At 32.2% G+C, this 13,813-nt stretch overlaps 1 protein-coding gene across 3 annotated transcripts; it reads left to right on the top strand.

Moving 5' to 3' along the window:
• Positions 1-6,643: 6,643 nt before the first annotated feature.
• Positions 6,644-13,596, top strand: LOC121116709 (uncharacterized). Of its 3 annotated transcripts, none has more exons than XM_040711009.2 (3): positions 6,644-6,855; positions 7,182-7,843; positions 9,262-13,596. In XM_040711009.2, exons 2-3 carry the CDS (start codon positions 7,477-7,479, stop codon positions 10,536-10,538), a joined length of 1,644 nt encoding a protein of 547 aa, XP_040566943.1. In that variant the 5' UTR covers positions 6,644-6,855; positions 7,182-7,476; the 3' UTR covers positions 10,539-13,596. The 3 variants fall into 3 exon arrangements, with proteins under 3 accessions (XP_040566943.1, XP_040566942.1, XP_040566944.1); XM_040711008.2 differs by lacking the exon at positions 6,644-6,855 and adding an exon at positions 6,871-6,981; XM_040711010.2 differs by lacking the exon at positions 6,644-6,855 and adding an exon at positions 6,954-7,127.
• Positions 13,597-13,813: the final 217 nt, after the last annotated feature.

Raw genomic sequence — 13,813 nt, 5'->3', positions numbered from 1 at the left:
GATATAATAAAGTTATTGAGAATAAGTGCAAGTACTTATATGATTATGTTATATATATAATTAATTATGAAAATCCAGTGTAGAATGGGCACCTTAAACAAAAGAAATCGACATGGTAACTCCAATGAGTTCCACTGATATCTGGAGTGAACCAAGGGTCACTTACTTACCCCATGTCGGGGGATTTGTATTTTTATGGTTAAAAATCAAATGGCAAAATTTAATTGACTTTGTACAATATTACTCCATTTTTATTTCATCAGCATCAGAGAATCTATGGGAAGCCACGTGCTACAATTTATATTTTTTCCACCCAGACATCATTTTTGAACTGAAATATAAATGTTTTTGATTTTTTTTAAAAACTTGCTTAGAGTACATTTTTTAGCCTGGAATTGTTACAGACATTACCTTTAATATTTTTTTACACAATAATTACAAAAAAATTACCAAAAGTAAAGTTTAGATCGAACATTTTATCCGTTAAATTTAGGAGTCATCTTTTTGTCAAAAGATGTACAATATATATAAGCAATAAATACTTACTTAGAGATTTTGCTTAGATATTATAGATATAATGTAAATCTTAATAGAGAATTAAGAAAAAGAAGGAGGATCAAAGGGTTCAATAATGAATAATAATACTAATATTATATTAGACAGTATTGTGTCCGTGCCATTTTCATTTAATTTAATTTATAATTACCTCTTCAAAGTATTTTTGTTAGAAGATGCCCCCCATCATTTTGTTATGCTGTAATTGAATTGCTATTATTTTAAATATAAAAACTACAAACCCTTTTTGAACGACTTAATGAAATCTTTTAAAAATATAGTTTGTGTATCTTATTTAAAAAAAGTAATCTATGGCCGATGCAGTATCTCATGGACCAAGGGGGTCCAGGGGCGGGCTGTAGTCTCCCTACAAAAAAAATTAAGGAATTTTCCTTTATTTCTTGAATTCCTTGATTCGGAGAGATTCTGCAGCAGAGCAAAAAATTTAATATTTGAAATTTTTTGGAAAAAAATAATTTTTTGTGAATAGCCGTGGATTTTTGATTTTTTTTTCGAAAAAATTTTAATTTCTGTTAATAGCTATGGATTTTTGAAATTTGTTTCCAAAAAATTGAGTATTTGAATTATTTTTCAAAAATTTAATATTTGAGGCTTGTTTCCAAAGGAATTTAATAATTTGTGAATAGGTAAAAAAAAAATTTTTTTAATCCTACAAATTCCAAGAACCCCTCCCCCTCAAAAAAAAAATATATGTATATATATAAAAGAAAGATTGTGTGTGTAGATGTCCTTTATAATTATATTATAAGAGGCAAAAAAATTTTTTGGAAAAATGATTTTTTTTAAGAGATTTAATTTGAACGAATATCCCTTTTTATAGAACATTTTGATGTTTTAATTTTTAATAAACCCCTTGCCAAGCTCAACAACAGGGAGTTCAAAGACTTATTAGAGAAGTACCTACTCTAAGAAGATTATGCCTAGCCGCATCAAATGATTATTCCATGGAACAAGAACCTGCTTGATACATTCTATTTACGAGATTTATTTGCATTTTTGGCCTTTTCCTGCATTTTATTTAAATTTTGAATTTTTATTTGCATATTTAACTCCATTTTTATGCATTATTTGGACATCACTAGTGATAAAAATAAAAATTCAATTGAAAAGAATATAGGTCATGTTGTGAGAGACCTTATTTAAAACTGAACACTCCAATCCCGACCCTTTTCTGTAATGCACAAATCACTTCTAAAACATATAAAATTCGTTCTTGATGGCGTAAATTAACTTTATTTCTTCATTTTTTAATCAGTTATAAACAATACTGAAGGATCCACAGTCTTAAGGACCAATTCCAAGGACGGATGGGCCGGTCCTAAGACAGGAGTGGACCAAATAAATAAAAACTGACACAATACTAGCTACAGACCCTCCCCCCCCTGCAGACGTTCCTGAGTATATATACAGTCTGTAAAAGTTCCAATTTATATGTCCAATTGAATTTCTAAATTAATCATTTTAATTTGTAACTATTAATCTATGCCATTAATGATCATTTAAGATAACTTACTAACTATTAATATAACTGCGGCCATTTCATCTTTATAACGTACCACATAATACTTATCAAATAGTAATTTCATCAAAAAGTCAAACATTACACCATCGAAAGAATATTCAATTATTGCATTATCCTCATCAGAAGTACATACTATAAATTCTTCATTTTTTGTTGAATCTTGTATACAACATTTTTTTTTGTTTCTGTTCATTTGAGGTAAATATAATCAAAGCTGCTCTCTGTCTTTTTGACACTCTTGAAAATGCACCATATACCATGTGAAAATACTGATTTTGGTAAATATAAAGCATTTTTTTTTCAAATGTTTGACTTTGTGATTTAGTTATTGTCATTGCATTTGCTAACTTGCCAAGTTCCTTCTTCAACCATAATGAGGATACATACTAAGATTAACTGGCTCCTCATCTTCCTAATTATATTTTTTAATTCGTATTTGAAATACGTTTTGTTAGAACAATAATTTGTTTTTTTTTGGATTTTTTAATTTTTTAGTACATTTTCGAAACGACAACGCATACATTGAAAAAAAACTTTGAAACACGGAGAATCGATGTCTTCGGAAAAAAATCAAATTATTTGCGAAAAATCAAACTTGCCCACCAGAGCCAAGGAATTTGGTCTGATCTGAATAAACATGGCCTTACTAACGTAACTCATAATTCTGAACAACACTTATTTTAAGTCTGTAACTGTCTCCGTTTTTTTAAATAAATCCGTTTCTATCATTGTTTTATCAAACGGGACACAAATTATTTTAATACTATGTACTATATAAAACCAGTTATTTTTCTTTGTTTTTTCTTATAGGTAAAGTTCAATTTAAGATTTTTTTCCCATTTCACCCAACGATAGTGAAATTATGGAGTCCATGTTCGTAGATATGCATGATTGTTATAATTAAATGTATAATAAATTTATCTATATCAAGAATATATTACATTATTTTTTAAATTATTATTAAATACATAGTACAAATTCTCGTCAATTTATGATTTCACTGACTTTCATATAATAACATTTAAATTTAATAATTATAATTCAACATGTATAAAACAAGAGTGTCAAACTCAATACCCCTAGTCCAGGTAAGGTCCGCAGAATAACATTGTTTGATTACATCAGTACCTTTGAGGTTGAAAGTAACCAATATATCTAGTGATGAAAATTGTCTGTATTTTGAGGATGTTAAAAAAAAAGCAAAAATCAGCAGGTAATCCTGAGAATTTGAAAAATGTTTTGGAGGAGAGCAGCTTGGCCGTCATAAAGTTTCATTAGATCAGCTGCAACCACCTATGACAAGGTGGAAGGAAATAAACAAGGATTTTCGTAAGAATTACTCTGATATCGATCCTCAGTTCTACTCTAAGTCCAACTCTGCTACAAATGCTCAAGGTTATTCTCCGTCTTTTATGAGCAAACACGAATGTTCATCAGGTTTCGAATAGAATTGAATGTAGTTTAGAAGGAAGTTTACTACTCCAGAATTAAATAATTATGACAACTGCTAAGGAAAAGAACATTTATTTCTCACATTAGCAATTCTAAAAAAAGGGGGGAGCTTAAAAATACACACAATTTAAATTACTAATTAAATTGATTTCTATCAGTATCATTCGGTTTTTAAGGGGCACGGGTAAATATTTAAGAGTAAAAAGGCTGTTGCAACTGAGGGGGAGGGGGAAATGCAACCCACTCATTACCAGCAGAAGCTTCAAAATATGGGCTCTTGCACGTTCAGGCAGTGAATATATAGGTTGCGTGAATAAGTAATCTTCCCCCTCTAATCTAAAATTCGTTGTAGCAGGCCTGTAAAATATTAATAAATGTGATCTTTATCTTAAGGGCCTATGAACCTATGTTCAAAGTGCGTAGCGTGAAATTGCTAATACAAAGTACGTAAATAATGTGTACAAAATTTTCTTCGTCCACTTTTTGTACCGCATAAAATCGAGTATTTTATTAAATTAAAAATAAGTTCCGGATTGAATGTAAAAAAAAAAGACGGTTGGTCTATGGTCATCCTATATTGAGGAATATTATAATATTGATGTAACTCTCGTTCAACATCAAATTGACACTCCTGATAAATATAGGACCCAAGAAAGCTCTAAATTCTAATGAAATCCTCATTTTTTATTTTGTTCCTCTTATTTACTTATTTAATTAGGTATCTGCAGTTTTTTTGAGGAAAGGTATTTTAACTTCCTCTTGTGTGATTTAGACGTGGGGCTACAAATTCTAGACATGGGAGTTGATCAGGAGATAATAATTTATATTGTGCACACATTTATATATTATAACTGATTAGTTATTACTGATTGTAAGTAACATTCAGGCTACAAAACTTATAACCCTACATTTCTTAGTACATTCATTGGTAGCCTCACTTTGTAACTAATAAGTAATAACTCACGTCATGTACAGTGTTAATGTTTGTATAAGCACATCATCCTCATCTTCTTTGTATCTTGATAGTACTGACGGATATAAATATTATTCTATCCATATGTTGGTATAGATGCGATCATGACGGAAAAGGAACCTTTCGATAATGATACGCTATATCATTATATTATTAAATCAATATACGGAGATATGAAAAAAAGCAGATGGTCCGAGTCAACTAATAGATTTCATACTTAATATATCCCGTTCCAGGCTCATTTCTATATAATATAATAGGATATTATATCGATTTATTTATTTACATGTACATATAAATACGGATTCATATTTTTTACTGTGATTTGATTTTGTAGGATCCAATACCTCAGGTAATTATTACAGGAACTATACATATTCATCAATCTTAGTGATTATATTATATAATTATATATGTATTGTAGGAACGAACATGCGTCAACGTAAATACTTATGTTAATACTATAATCATATATGAGTATGTATACGACCAATAATACCAGGTTTGAATCTCAATTGTTTGTCTCCTGGAATGTAATGTTGTTTTCCCTACTAGTATATAGAATTGCCCATTCAAAGAATATTTTATAATAATATCTCCCCTAAGATTTTTTAATTTTTGTCAAGGAAGAAAACATAACCTTGGAAAATTACTCTGCTCTTGCTAAAGTTACATTGATGTAACTATAACAAAGTAACCTCCTTATTTTTAAGATATAATTATACTACTTATAACAGCATTGATATTTTTAAAAACTCAGAAAGTATAATAATCATTGTTGGTGCATCATATGTTAAGTAAGTTTTATTTTTTGTGTTTTTTCACAAGGAAAAAAAAACACCGGATACTTGATGACTTAAAACCCTGTCTTTTCATATTTTTATTATGTTAGTAGTATATAAAAGTTCAATATTATAAAAGTGTGTGTAACATCTGGTTCCAGACGACGGTTGCTGATCGATCAAAAAATACATACTAAATGTATTTTTCTTCTTTTAAAAGAAGCTGAAGCATTTTATGCGGTTCACTTGAAGAAGAGAGAAAGAGAAAAAAAAAAATCCTCACGTTGGTTCCTCTTCTACGTTCTTTGTCTTGGCATTCTCATTGTAATAAATATCTAAGTAACTAACCATTATGGTACTATGTAAATGGAGGTATTATATGGTTGCTTATTGAATTGATTTATTGTTTAGTCCTCTTTATTTTAGCAAGATCCTTAAATATATAATTAAAAACCCTTCCAAAAATTGTTAAAATCAATCAGCTGAATTGATTCCATACACAATACATAAATAATATCAGGCATACAATTTCAGTATTTTGTATTATTATTCATGCACATACTTCGAACTTTGGTATGTATCATACTTATCTCCACGTGTTGCGAGGAAATGTATATGAAAATACGTTGTAATTGTTAAGTATGTTTCTTTCTACTTTGTGGATCAGTGAGTAGGAGAAATAAGTGTGATATATTTTTCCTATTAAGAATTGAAGTTGAGGAATTCTTCAATGCACATACAATTTTTAAGTTCAAATATAGAATTTCAGTAACATGTTACTTAAACTACAGGCCTCTAGAACATAGTCCGAGCAGGACCTCACTCCAACCCCCTTACTCTCATATTTTGTCTGTTTCCCCCTTTATTTTATCAATAATTAAAAAAAAATCATTTTATTTTCGTTCGGATATTGAATTATAGTTACAATATTGTATCAGTTATTCATGAAGGAGGTAGCAGTTTCTAATAATATGGAGTTGAGGTTCGTTGTATCACTAAAAATTCCCCATCGCCGTGGGGTTCATCGAACCTTTTTTTGAATTTCCCGCTTCAACGTGGGGCAAGAATTTATGAAAGAATAAGAAAAGAAAAATTAGGAATGCTATGGTCCGTTGTAGAAATCGTCTTTTTTAATATTAAAATTCCGGTGTATCATACAAATATACATAATATTATTAGCTTCATCGGCTAAGAATTTACACGACTTTTGAAGAGCAGTTCGATATAGAATATTAATAAGAACAACAAAGAAACAAATATGGGAACCGGGTGGTAGAGACGAAAGAGAAAAAAAGTTTCCTTCCCTTATATAAACCGAGATGGACTCTTCCATGCGGTGAAAGAAGTAGCTGGAATAGTGTTGTTCCTGTGTAACTACAGGGGGGAGGGAGAAGGAAAAAAAAGGAGAATAAAGAGAAGGAAGGAAAGAGAGAGAGTGGAGAGAAAGAAAGAAAACGACAACGACAACAACGAGGAGTATTAGCAGCGGATCTACACAAAGCAGTCATTCCTCCTCTTCACGCAGCAGCAGCAGCTCCTCATTCCGCGTGGTAAGAAGAAGATTCTTTTCTTTTTTATTATTCTTATCTAAGCTGTGATAGTTCCTTTATCCTCGTGGATATTGGAGGATCTCTTAGGTGTATGTAGTTCTAGTTGTAGACTTTAGCAGTGATTAAGTAAGACTTTTCTCCCTCTTTCTCTCTCTCTCACTCTCAGTCCTTCCCTCCTCCTCTGTTTCTCTGCCTCTCTTTCTTGATCTCTCTCTCTCTCTGTTTCTCTCTCTGTCTTCCTCTCTGAGTGAACTCCACAGCTCAGATTCATTGTATTGCTGCATTCATGGACCTTGTCGCTTAATTTCTTTTCTCCTCCTTTTTAGCATCCATTGATATTTGTATAAACGGAAGAAGGTCGTTGTTGGATCCAAGGAAAATACCGAGTCTCATCATCGCTTCCCTCCTTGTCCTGGTTATCGCATCGCCTGTGCCCAAGACTGAAGTCCCTCCTCCTCCTCCTCCTCCTGAGTGTGTGTTTTGTGTGTGTGGCCTTCCTGGAATGGAGCATCACTGACCCTTGATAATTCCAGGTAGAAATTCGGCAAGAAACAAGAGGACGCGTGGCCTGACGGTCTTTTCATTCCCTTTCTCTTCTCAATACTTATCTCATCTCATCCAATGCCGGTCTCAAGTCTGTACGGAGGAACCGGAGGAGACATCGTGGATCTCCTCCCGGATTCACCCTCATCCAATCACGAAAACCGGGCAGTTAAATTGGCTCTGGAGCTGGCTCTACTCCAAGGGGGAGGAAGCGGGACGGGCAGTGTGGGCGGAGGAGGAGGATCCTCCAACTCCCTCACGGATCTACCCCCACCCCTCCCATCCTCCAACCACCAACAACCTCCTCCTCTCCATCTCCTGGGATCCACCTCGGCGCTCGTCGGAGGATCCCTCGAAGATCTCAAAATGAGGAGAAGTCAAAACATGACGGAGTGTGTTCCTGTTCCTTCCTCGGAACACGTTGCTGAAATCGTCGGAAGACAAGGTACGACATACACGTAAACCAGGTCAGAGCCATGACCTCAATCACCCTCCCTCTCTCTCCCTCTCTCTCCCCATATTTATGCATTCTATTTTATGTTCCAATTGGTCTTTTATGTGTCGGTCTTTGTTTTTCATTTTTATAAAAGTAAAACCGGGTCAATCTATCGATTTTTTAAGTACTTGCACCTCTACTGGAAAGTTTAAGAAAGGGGAATTTTCTTTCTTTATTTTTCTTCTTCTTTACGTATCGATCCGCAAGGGGGCTTCTAGCCATCATAGCGTCCCAAAAATATAGAAAGGATCTTCCCCCCCCCCTTTTCTAGAAAGCGGCTTGTTGCAAGTAGTAAAAAAGTTGTACTATTGTAGTATTTAACTCTGATGCTGGGGACTTTTTAAAAAGCCGGTCTGTACTGTCACGGCTTTCCCTTTGTGTGCCTCTTCAAAGAATAATAGAAGATTTCCATTATTCATTTTACTATGCTTTCACGTCAATATTTTTGTGTTACAAGAGGGGGGAGTCACACCCCTCTTCTTATTAACTTTTTTCTCCCCCCTCCCCCAAAGTAGACTTTCTCTTCCCTTATTAAAGGAAACTAGGATGAAGGTACAAAAAAACCTAAACTTTTGGTAACTACATTTCCAGACACCCCTTTGTTAAACCCCATGTCTCGGAATATTAATGGTATTCAAGAAATACCTCTTGTGACTCACACTTTTATCTATCTTCTTGAGACAATTTGAGAGGTATTTCTTATTCAATACAAATAATCTCTTATTCCCGACTGCCTCCCCCCAAATGTCCCTCTTAATGAAGTTGTATCAAACACTGTATATGATCTTAATTCCATTTTCTCTTACGGTTTGATCAATTATGGTCTGAATATTCGATGGTTATCTCAATATTCTAACTATATCTATAAAAATGATGATGTAAACATATAACTGTATAGTGGGTTGAGAGGCAAATTATCCTAACTCAAATATTTACTTAACATAATTCAGCTTAAGACTCCATTCCTTCATTTTGAATAATGGTGTTTTTTCAATTTTTACATAAAAATATTTTTTCTATTCATTTCACCCAGCTGATTTTCCCTGCTATTTAATATTGAGACTTCTGGAATGACTTATTAGCAATACCGCTAATATATTTGTTATTTTTGATTTAAGCACATAGTGGTAGCCAACCCTGAGTATATGTTTTATTAGATTCGACAAATTATTAAATATATCTAGTTATATTATGATTTAAATAAGTATGTACTTGAATTTGAAGAACAGGGGTTTATTCTCAAATGCCTTTCTGATTTGATATTTGTCCATAAATGTTCCTATTTCTTGACATATTAAATGTTATGATACATGGGAGTTGTTTTCAAATCTTGTTTTCTTTACGATACAATGTGTTTCTCTTTAAAGGCTGTAAAATCAAGGCTTTACGCGCGAAAACCAATACATATATCAAGACACCTGTACGAGGAGATGAACCAGTGTTTGTGGTTACTGGAAGAAAAGAAGATGTTGCTCTAGCCAAACGGGAGATTCTTAGTGCTGCTGAACATTTTTCTCAAATTCGGGCTTCTAGAAAAAACCAAATAAATTCAACATTAGCCTTTGGTCAAATGGTAGCTAATTCACCTGGCCAAACGACAACTCAAGTTCGAGTTCCTTACCGGGTTGTAGGTCTTGTTGTTGGTCCCAAGGGTGCAACTATCAAGAGGATTCAGCAAACAACTCATACTTATATAGTTACTCCATCAAGGGATAAGGAACCTGTATTTGAAGTTACCGGTCTTCCTGAGAATGTTGACGCTGCTCGTAAAGAGATTGAGGCACACATAGCAATTAGAACTGGAAGTGGGTTCCTTGGAGGTGATATGCTATCTAACGATGGGAGCAATAATTTTGATCTTAACACTGGAATAGCTGATAATTTTAATGGCTATGATACATCGGCCAGCGTATATCCCCCTGGTCGTTCCGTGTCTCCTCACAATAGTAGCAGTATCTTAAACAACGATCACTTCACTGCTTCCTTAACCAATAAAACCCTGCAACATTTGTTGGATGAACAGCATCATACTAACGGCATTAATATTAACTCATCTGCAAGTTTAATACATAGAGGTCATCCAACTGCGACATCAGTTTGGAGCAACGGAACGGATTCTCACGATTCAGGGATTGGACATAGCCCGCCCTTTGACTCCTTGGGATCATCTAATGGAGGAGGGCTTCTTATGGGAAATCATCACAATAATAACAACAACAATCACAATAATAACAATAACCATGTGATGCCTTCTTCTGGCAATCATATTCAAGCTCCTCAGAACGCTCAAGTTGATGATAAAATGGCCGGAATCTGGGGAGAATTAAATAAAGTCTTGGGCAACTTGGATATTAATGGTGGAATGGAGAACGCAACATCAGGGAAGCCGTTTATGAATGTGGGATCACGCTCCTCTGTTGATTTGGGAACTCTGGGATCATTGGGGAATAATATAATCAACTCACCGTCTTCATGCTCCTCTGCTGCTTCATCAAATGGACATCGTCCCTCACTGGACTTAGGACAGCCGTCCCTTCCGTTCACTGCCATGACTAATTCAACTTCTTCCCCTCCAGAGGATGCCGATCAATCTAACAACGAAGATTTTGTAGATGAACCTAATCAGAGCGTTTATACAAACTAAAAGAGAAAATAAGAATCATATTTTTATATCTATTTTTTATTATAATGCAAGATACTTTTTTACATGTATATATACGCGTTCTATATACACTGATGACAACCATTACTTTATCTACAAAGTTATTATATTAAATACTTCCCAATACTGCGTTTTAATACTAGAATAATAGTAATATATAACTTAATACAACACAAAATATGTTCGTACATATGTATTTACACATTCATAAACAGATATGTAAAAACCAACGCGTGTTACACTGATTTTTTTTGTCATTCGCCTTAAAACTTGGTATGATCAAACTCAGTATTAGGAATTTCTTTTTTATATTATTATTATTGTATAAATGGATCCATCACTTACCCCCACCGCCCCCATTTACCCCCTACATACTATATATATATATATATATTTTAAAAAAAAATTCTTATATATAAATAAATATATATCCTATTATATTTTTTTTTTACATCCCAATTTTATTTTTTATTTTCTTCTTGTGTTTATAAGAAAAGACATTAATTTTTCCACGAACCCCAAGCAGAAAATTTATAGATTTATACATTTCTTCTTTTTACAAAGTATCATAATAAATAATATATGTTCAATACAACAATTCTGAAGCTTACAATGATTTGCGCTTAATGCAAGTATACATATATATATATATATATTTTTCCCTATAAATGAACTCCCTTGTATACGTTATTAAATAACAATTATTAATTTTTTTTTATTAAAGAAAAGAATATATATATTATATTTGTATTAAACGAAACAATACCTTAAAATTAAAAAAATGATTGGGTTTAAAGGAAAAGAGAGAGTTGTTAACTTCTTACTTACTTAATTACATAAATGAAAATTTTTCTCCGCCCCTTTCGTTCACTTATTTTTTACAAATTTAAATAAATAAACATTTTTTTTTACATAAATTTATTTATCCACTGAAGTAGAATTTCATTCAAAATATATAAAAACAATTTTGTGAATATTTTTTCTAATCCATACTTTTTTGAGTGTTACCTAAATTTTACTTACTGCTATTTTATTTTTTATATAGATGAATATCAGAGTCTATTATTTTGACTGGTACATAAGTAATAATTATTATTATTACATTTCTCCTTTTATTTGGTGTGTGCGAGGTAAATTTATTTATATTAATATATTATTCAGAGTGTTTTTTTATTACAAATATTTTTTTTAAAAAGAAAAGTAGCTCAATTTTGTGTAATATCAAGATTTTTTTAACTGGAAAATAATATGTCACATCGATCTATCTATCTCTATATGCCCACCCAAAGATTAATTATTTTTTATTATTACTACATTATTATCTATCATTATCATATTAAATCACTTGGTTTGAAAATTCTATCATCCCCACACCCCACTTCCTCTCTCCTCTTCCCTTTATAACGAAATAATTTTGTTTTATTTCATTTCTTTGTCAAAAAAAACCTACCTACAAATTAAATACCCCCTATTTCAACTATAAATTACTTTTTATACTACTCGATGCGTTTTTCAAAAGATTAAGTCATAGTATAAATAAGAAGAAAAGGGGGTAATACAATTGCAAGCGTGCGTTATGATCTTATTAGTTAGATGGAAGACATTTTAATAATACATATTGCCTAGTTTTTTTTCTTTCTTTTCTTAATTCTTATTTTAAAGCCATATATTCGTTATTGAGGAAGACAAAAATTAATATACAAATCAATATAAATATATATATATATTTAAATATTTAATAATAATTCTTATAATAGAACAAACATATATATATCTATCTAGATTTTTTAATACGTAAAATTTATCAACAATTTCTTCAAATATATATATATATATATATAATGTAAAATTATTTATTTTTAAAGCCTCAAAACTTTTAAAAAAGAAACAAAAAATGTCTTTATTTTTTCCTCCCCAAAGATTTTTTAAACAATAAAAACTCCTTATATAATAAAATACGAAACCTCCTTCCCCCTTTTGTAAGACTTGTAAGATTTTTTTAATAGGTCTCATGGAATATATTAATGAATTATTATTTTTGTAAATATTTTTAATTAAAAATAAAATGCGAACTTATCGTACTACGTATATACTTTTATTTTCCCCCATGGTAACAGCCATGATAAGAAATATCATGGCCTTTAACTACTTTTAGTTTGTAGCTGTTCTCTTTGTTATTATTAACGCTGGAGAAGCGCACGTTTGTCTGTATTACGTATTTATACTGTATCCTCATCAATGCCGTAAGTAAGCAATTTTTACAAGGGTTGTGGAGGGAGCTAAATTTGACCTTGATCTAAATTTGGTTCCTATACATATACCTAATTAGAAGCCGGTTTGTGTAGTGAAAAAATGTTTTATCGCCGGTTGCATGCGTATACGAATGGAAATGCTATTTTTTTGTCAGCTGTTTGACTTTCTAGCTATATATACGCCTGAACCGACATCTTGTCCAAAGGTCATAGGTAAAATATAGAGCGGCGAAGTTTTTTATTGAGGAAGTTGTCTCAATTCTGGATGGCGTTGTCGGCGTATGTATATGACTATTTGACTAAGACATCTACCCTCAATCCTTTTTTTTATTGTTATTGAGAAGTAGAGATAGTAAACAATAGGAATGGGCTCTAGTTAGTGTTGGATCGGTCTAAAAAAAACCGCATATCAGAGCAGTCCTTATGGATCTTTTCTGGTATCTACAACTGCTTAAATGAAGTTGAAGTTTTATCATAACCTCTTTCAAAGAGACAAAATATCTGAAGTTTGAAATAGGAGGTGTGTGGCTAGAACCAATGAGTTATAACTTATAAGTTATAATACTATCTGGAGGAAGTACAAGCTCCAATCACGCAACCTGTTGTGAAAAACATTCCTTCTTTTTTCTTGAGAAATTCTACTTTGTTAACTCATTTGAGCTTTGTACAATTATAAGGCTATAATATTTGTCTTAGCTGTAATTTTATACTGTTTTATTAAATTTTATACAGTATAAGAACTTATTGTTTTTATCAAGGACTACTAGAAGAAAAGGACTAGAGACAGATTCATTCCCATTTTTGTTCTTGTGAAGTTATATTTTACTGATGGAATTGTGTATGTTTTTTGGACCTTGGGAAACTCGTATATTATTGTTCTTAGCCTAAAATGCTGGAGAAGACTACACGTAGGAAGACTGGAAAGCTTAGTCGATTCCTCTATCTTAATTTCACCTTGAAATGAGGATGGGATTCTTCTTCAAACTCCTACTCCACTGCTCATCG

This window comes from Lepeophtheirus salmonis, chromosome 4, assembly GCF_016086655.4.
Source record: "Lepeophtheirus salmonis chromosome 4, UVic_Lsal_1.4, whole genome shotgun sequence".
In the NCBI taxonomy this organism is placed as follows: domain Eukaryota; kingdom Metazoa; phylum Arthropoda; class Copepoda; order Siphonostomatoida; family Caligidae; genus Lepeophtheirus; species Lepeophtheirus salmonis.
Note: the sequence above shows the minus strand (reverse complement) of the source record. Positions and strands in the feature narration are given on the sequence as shown.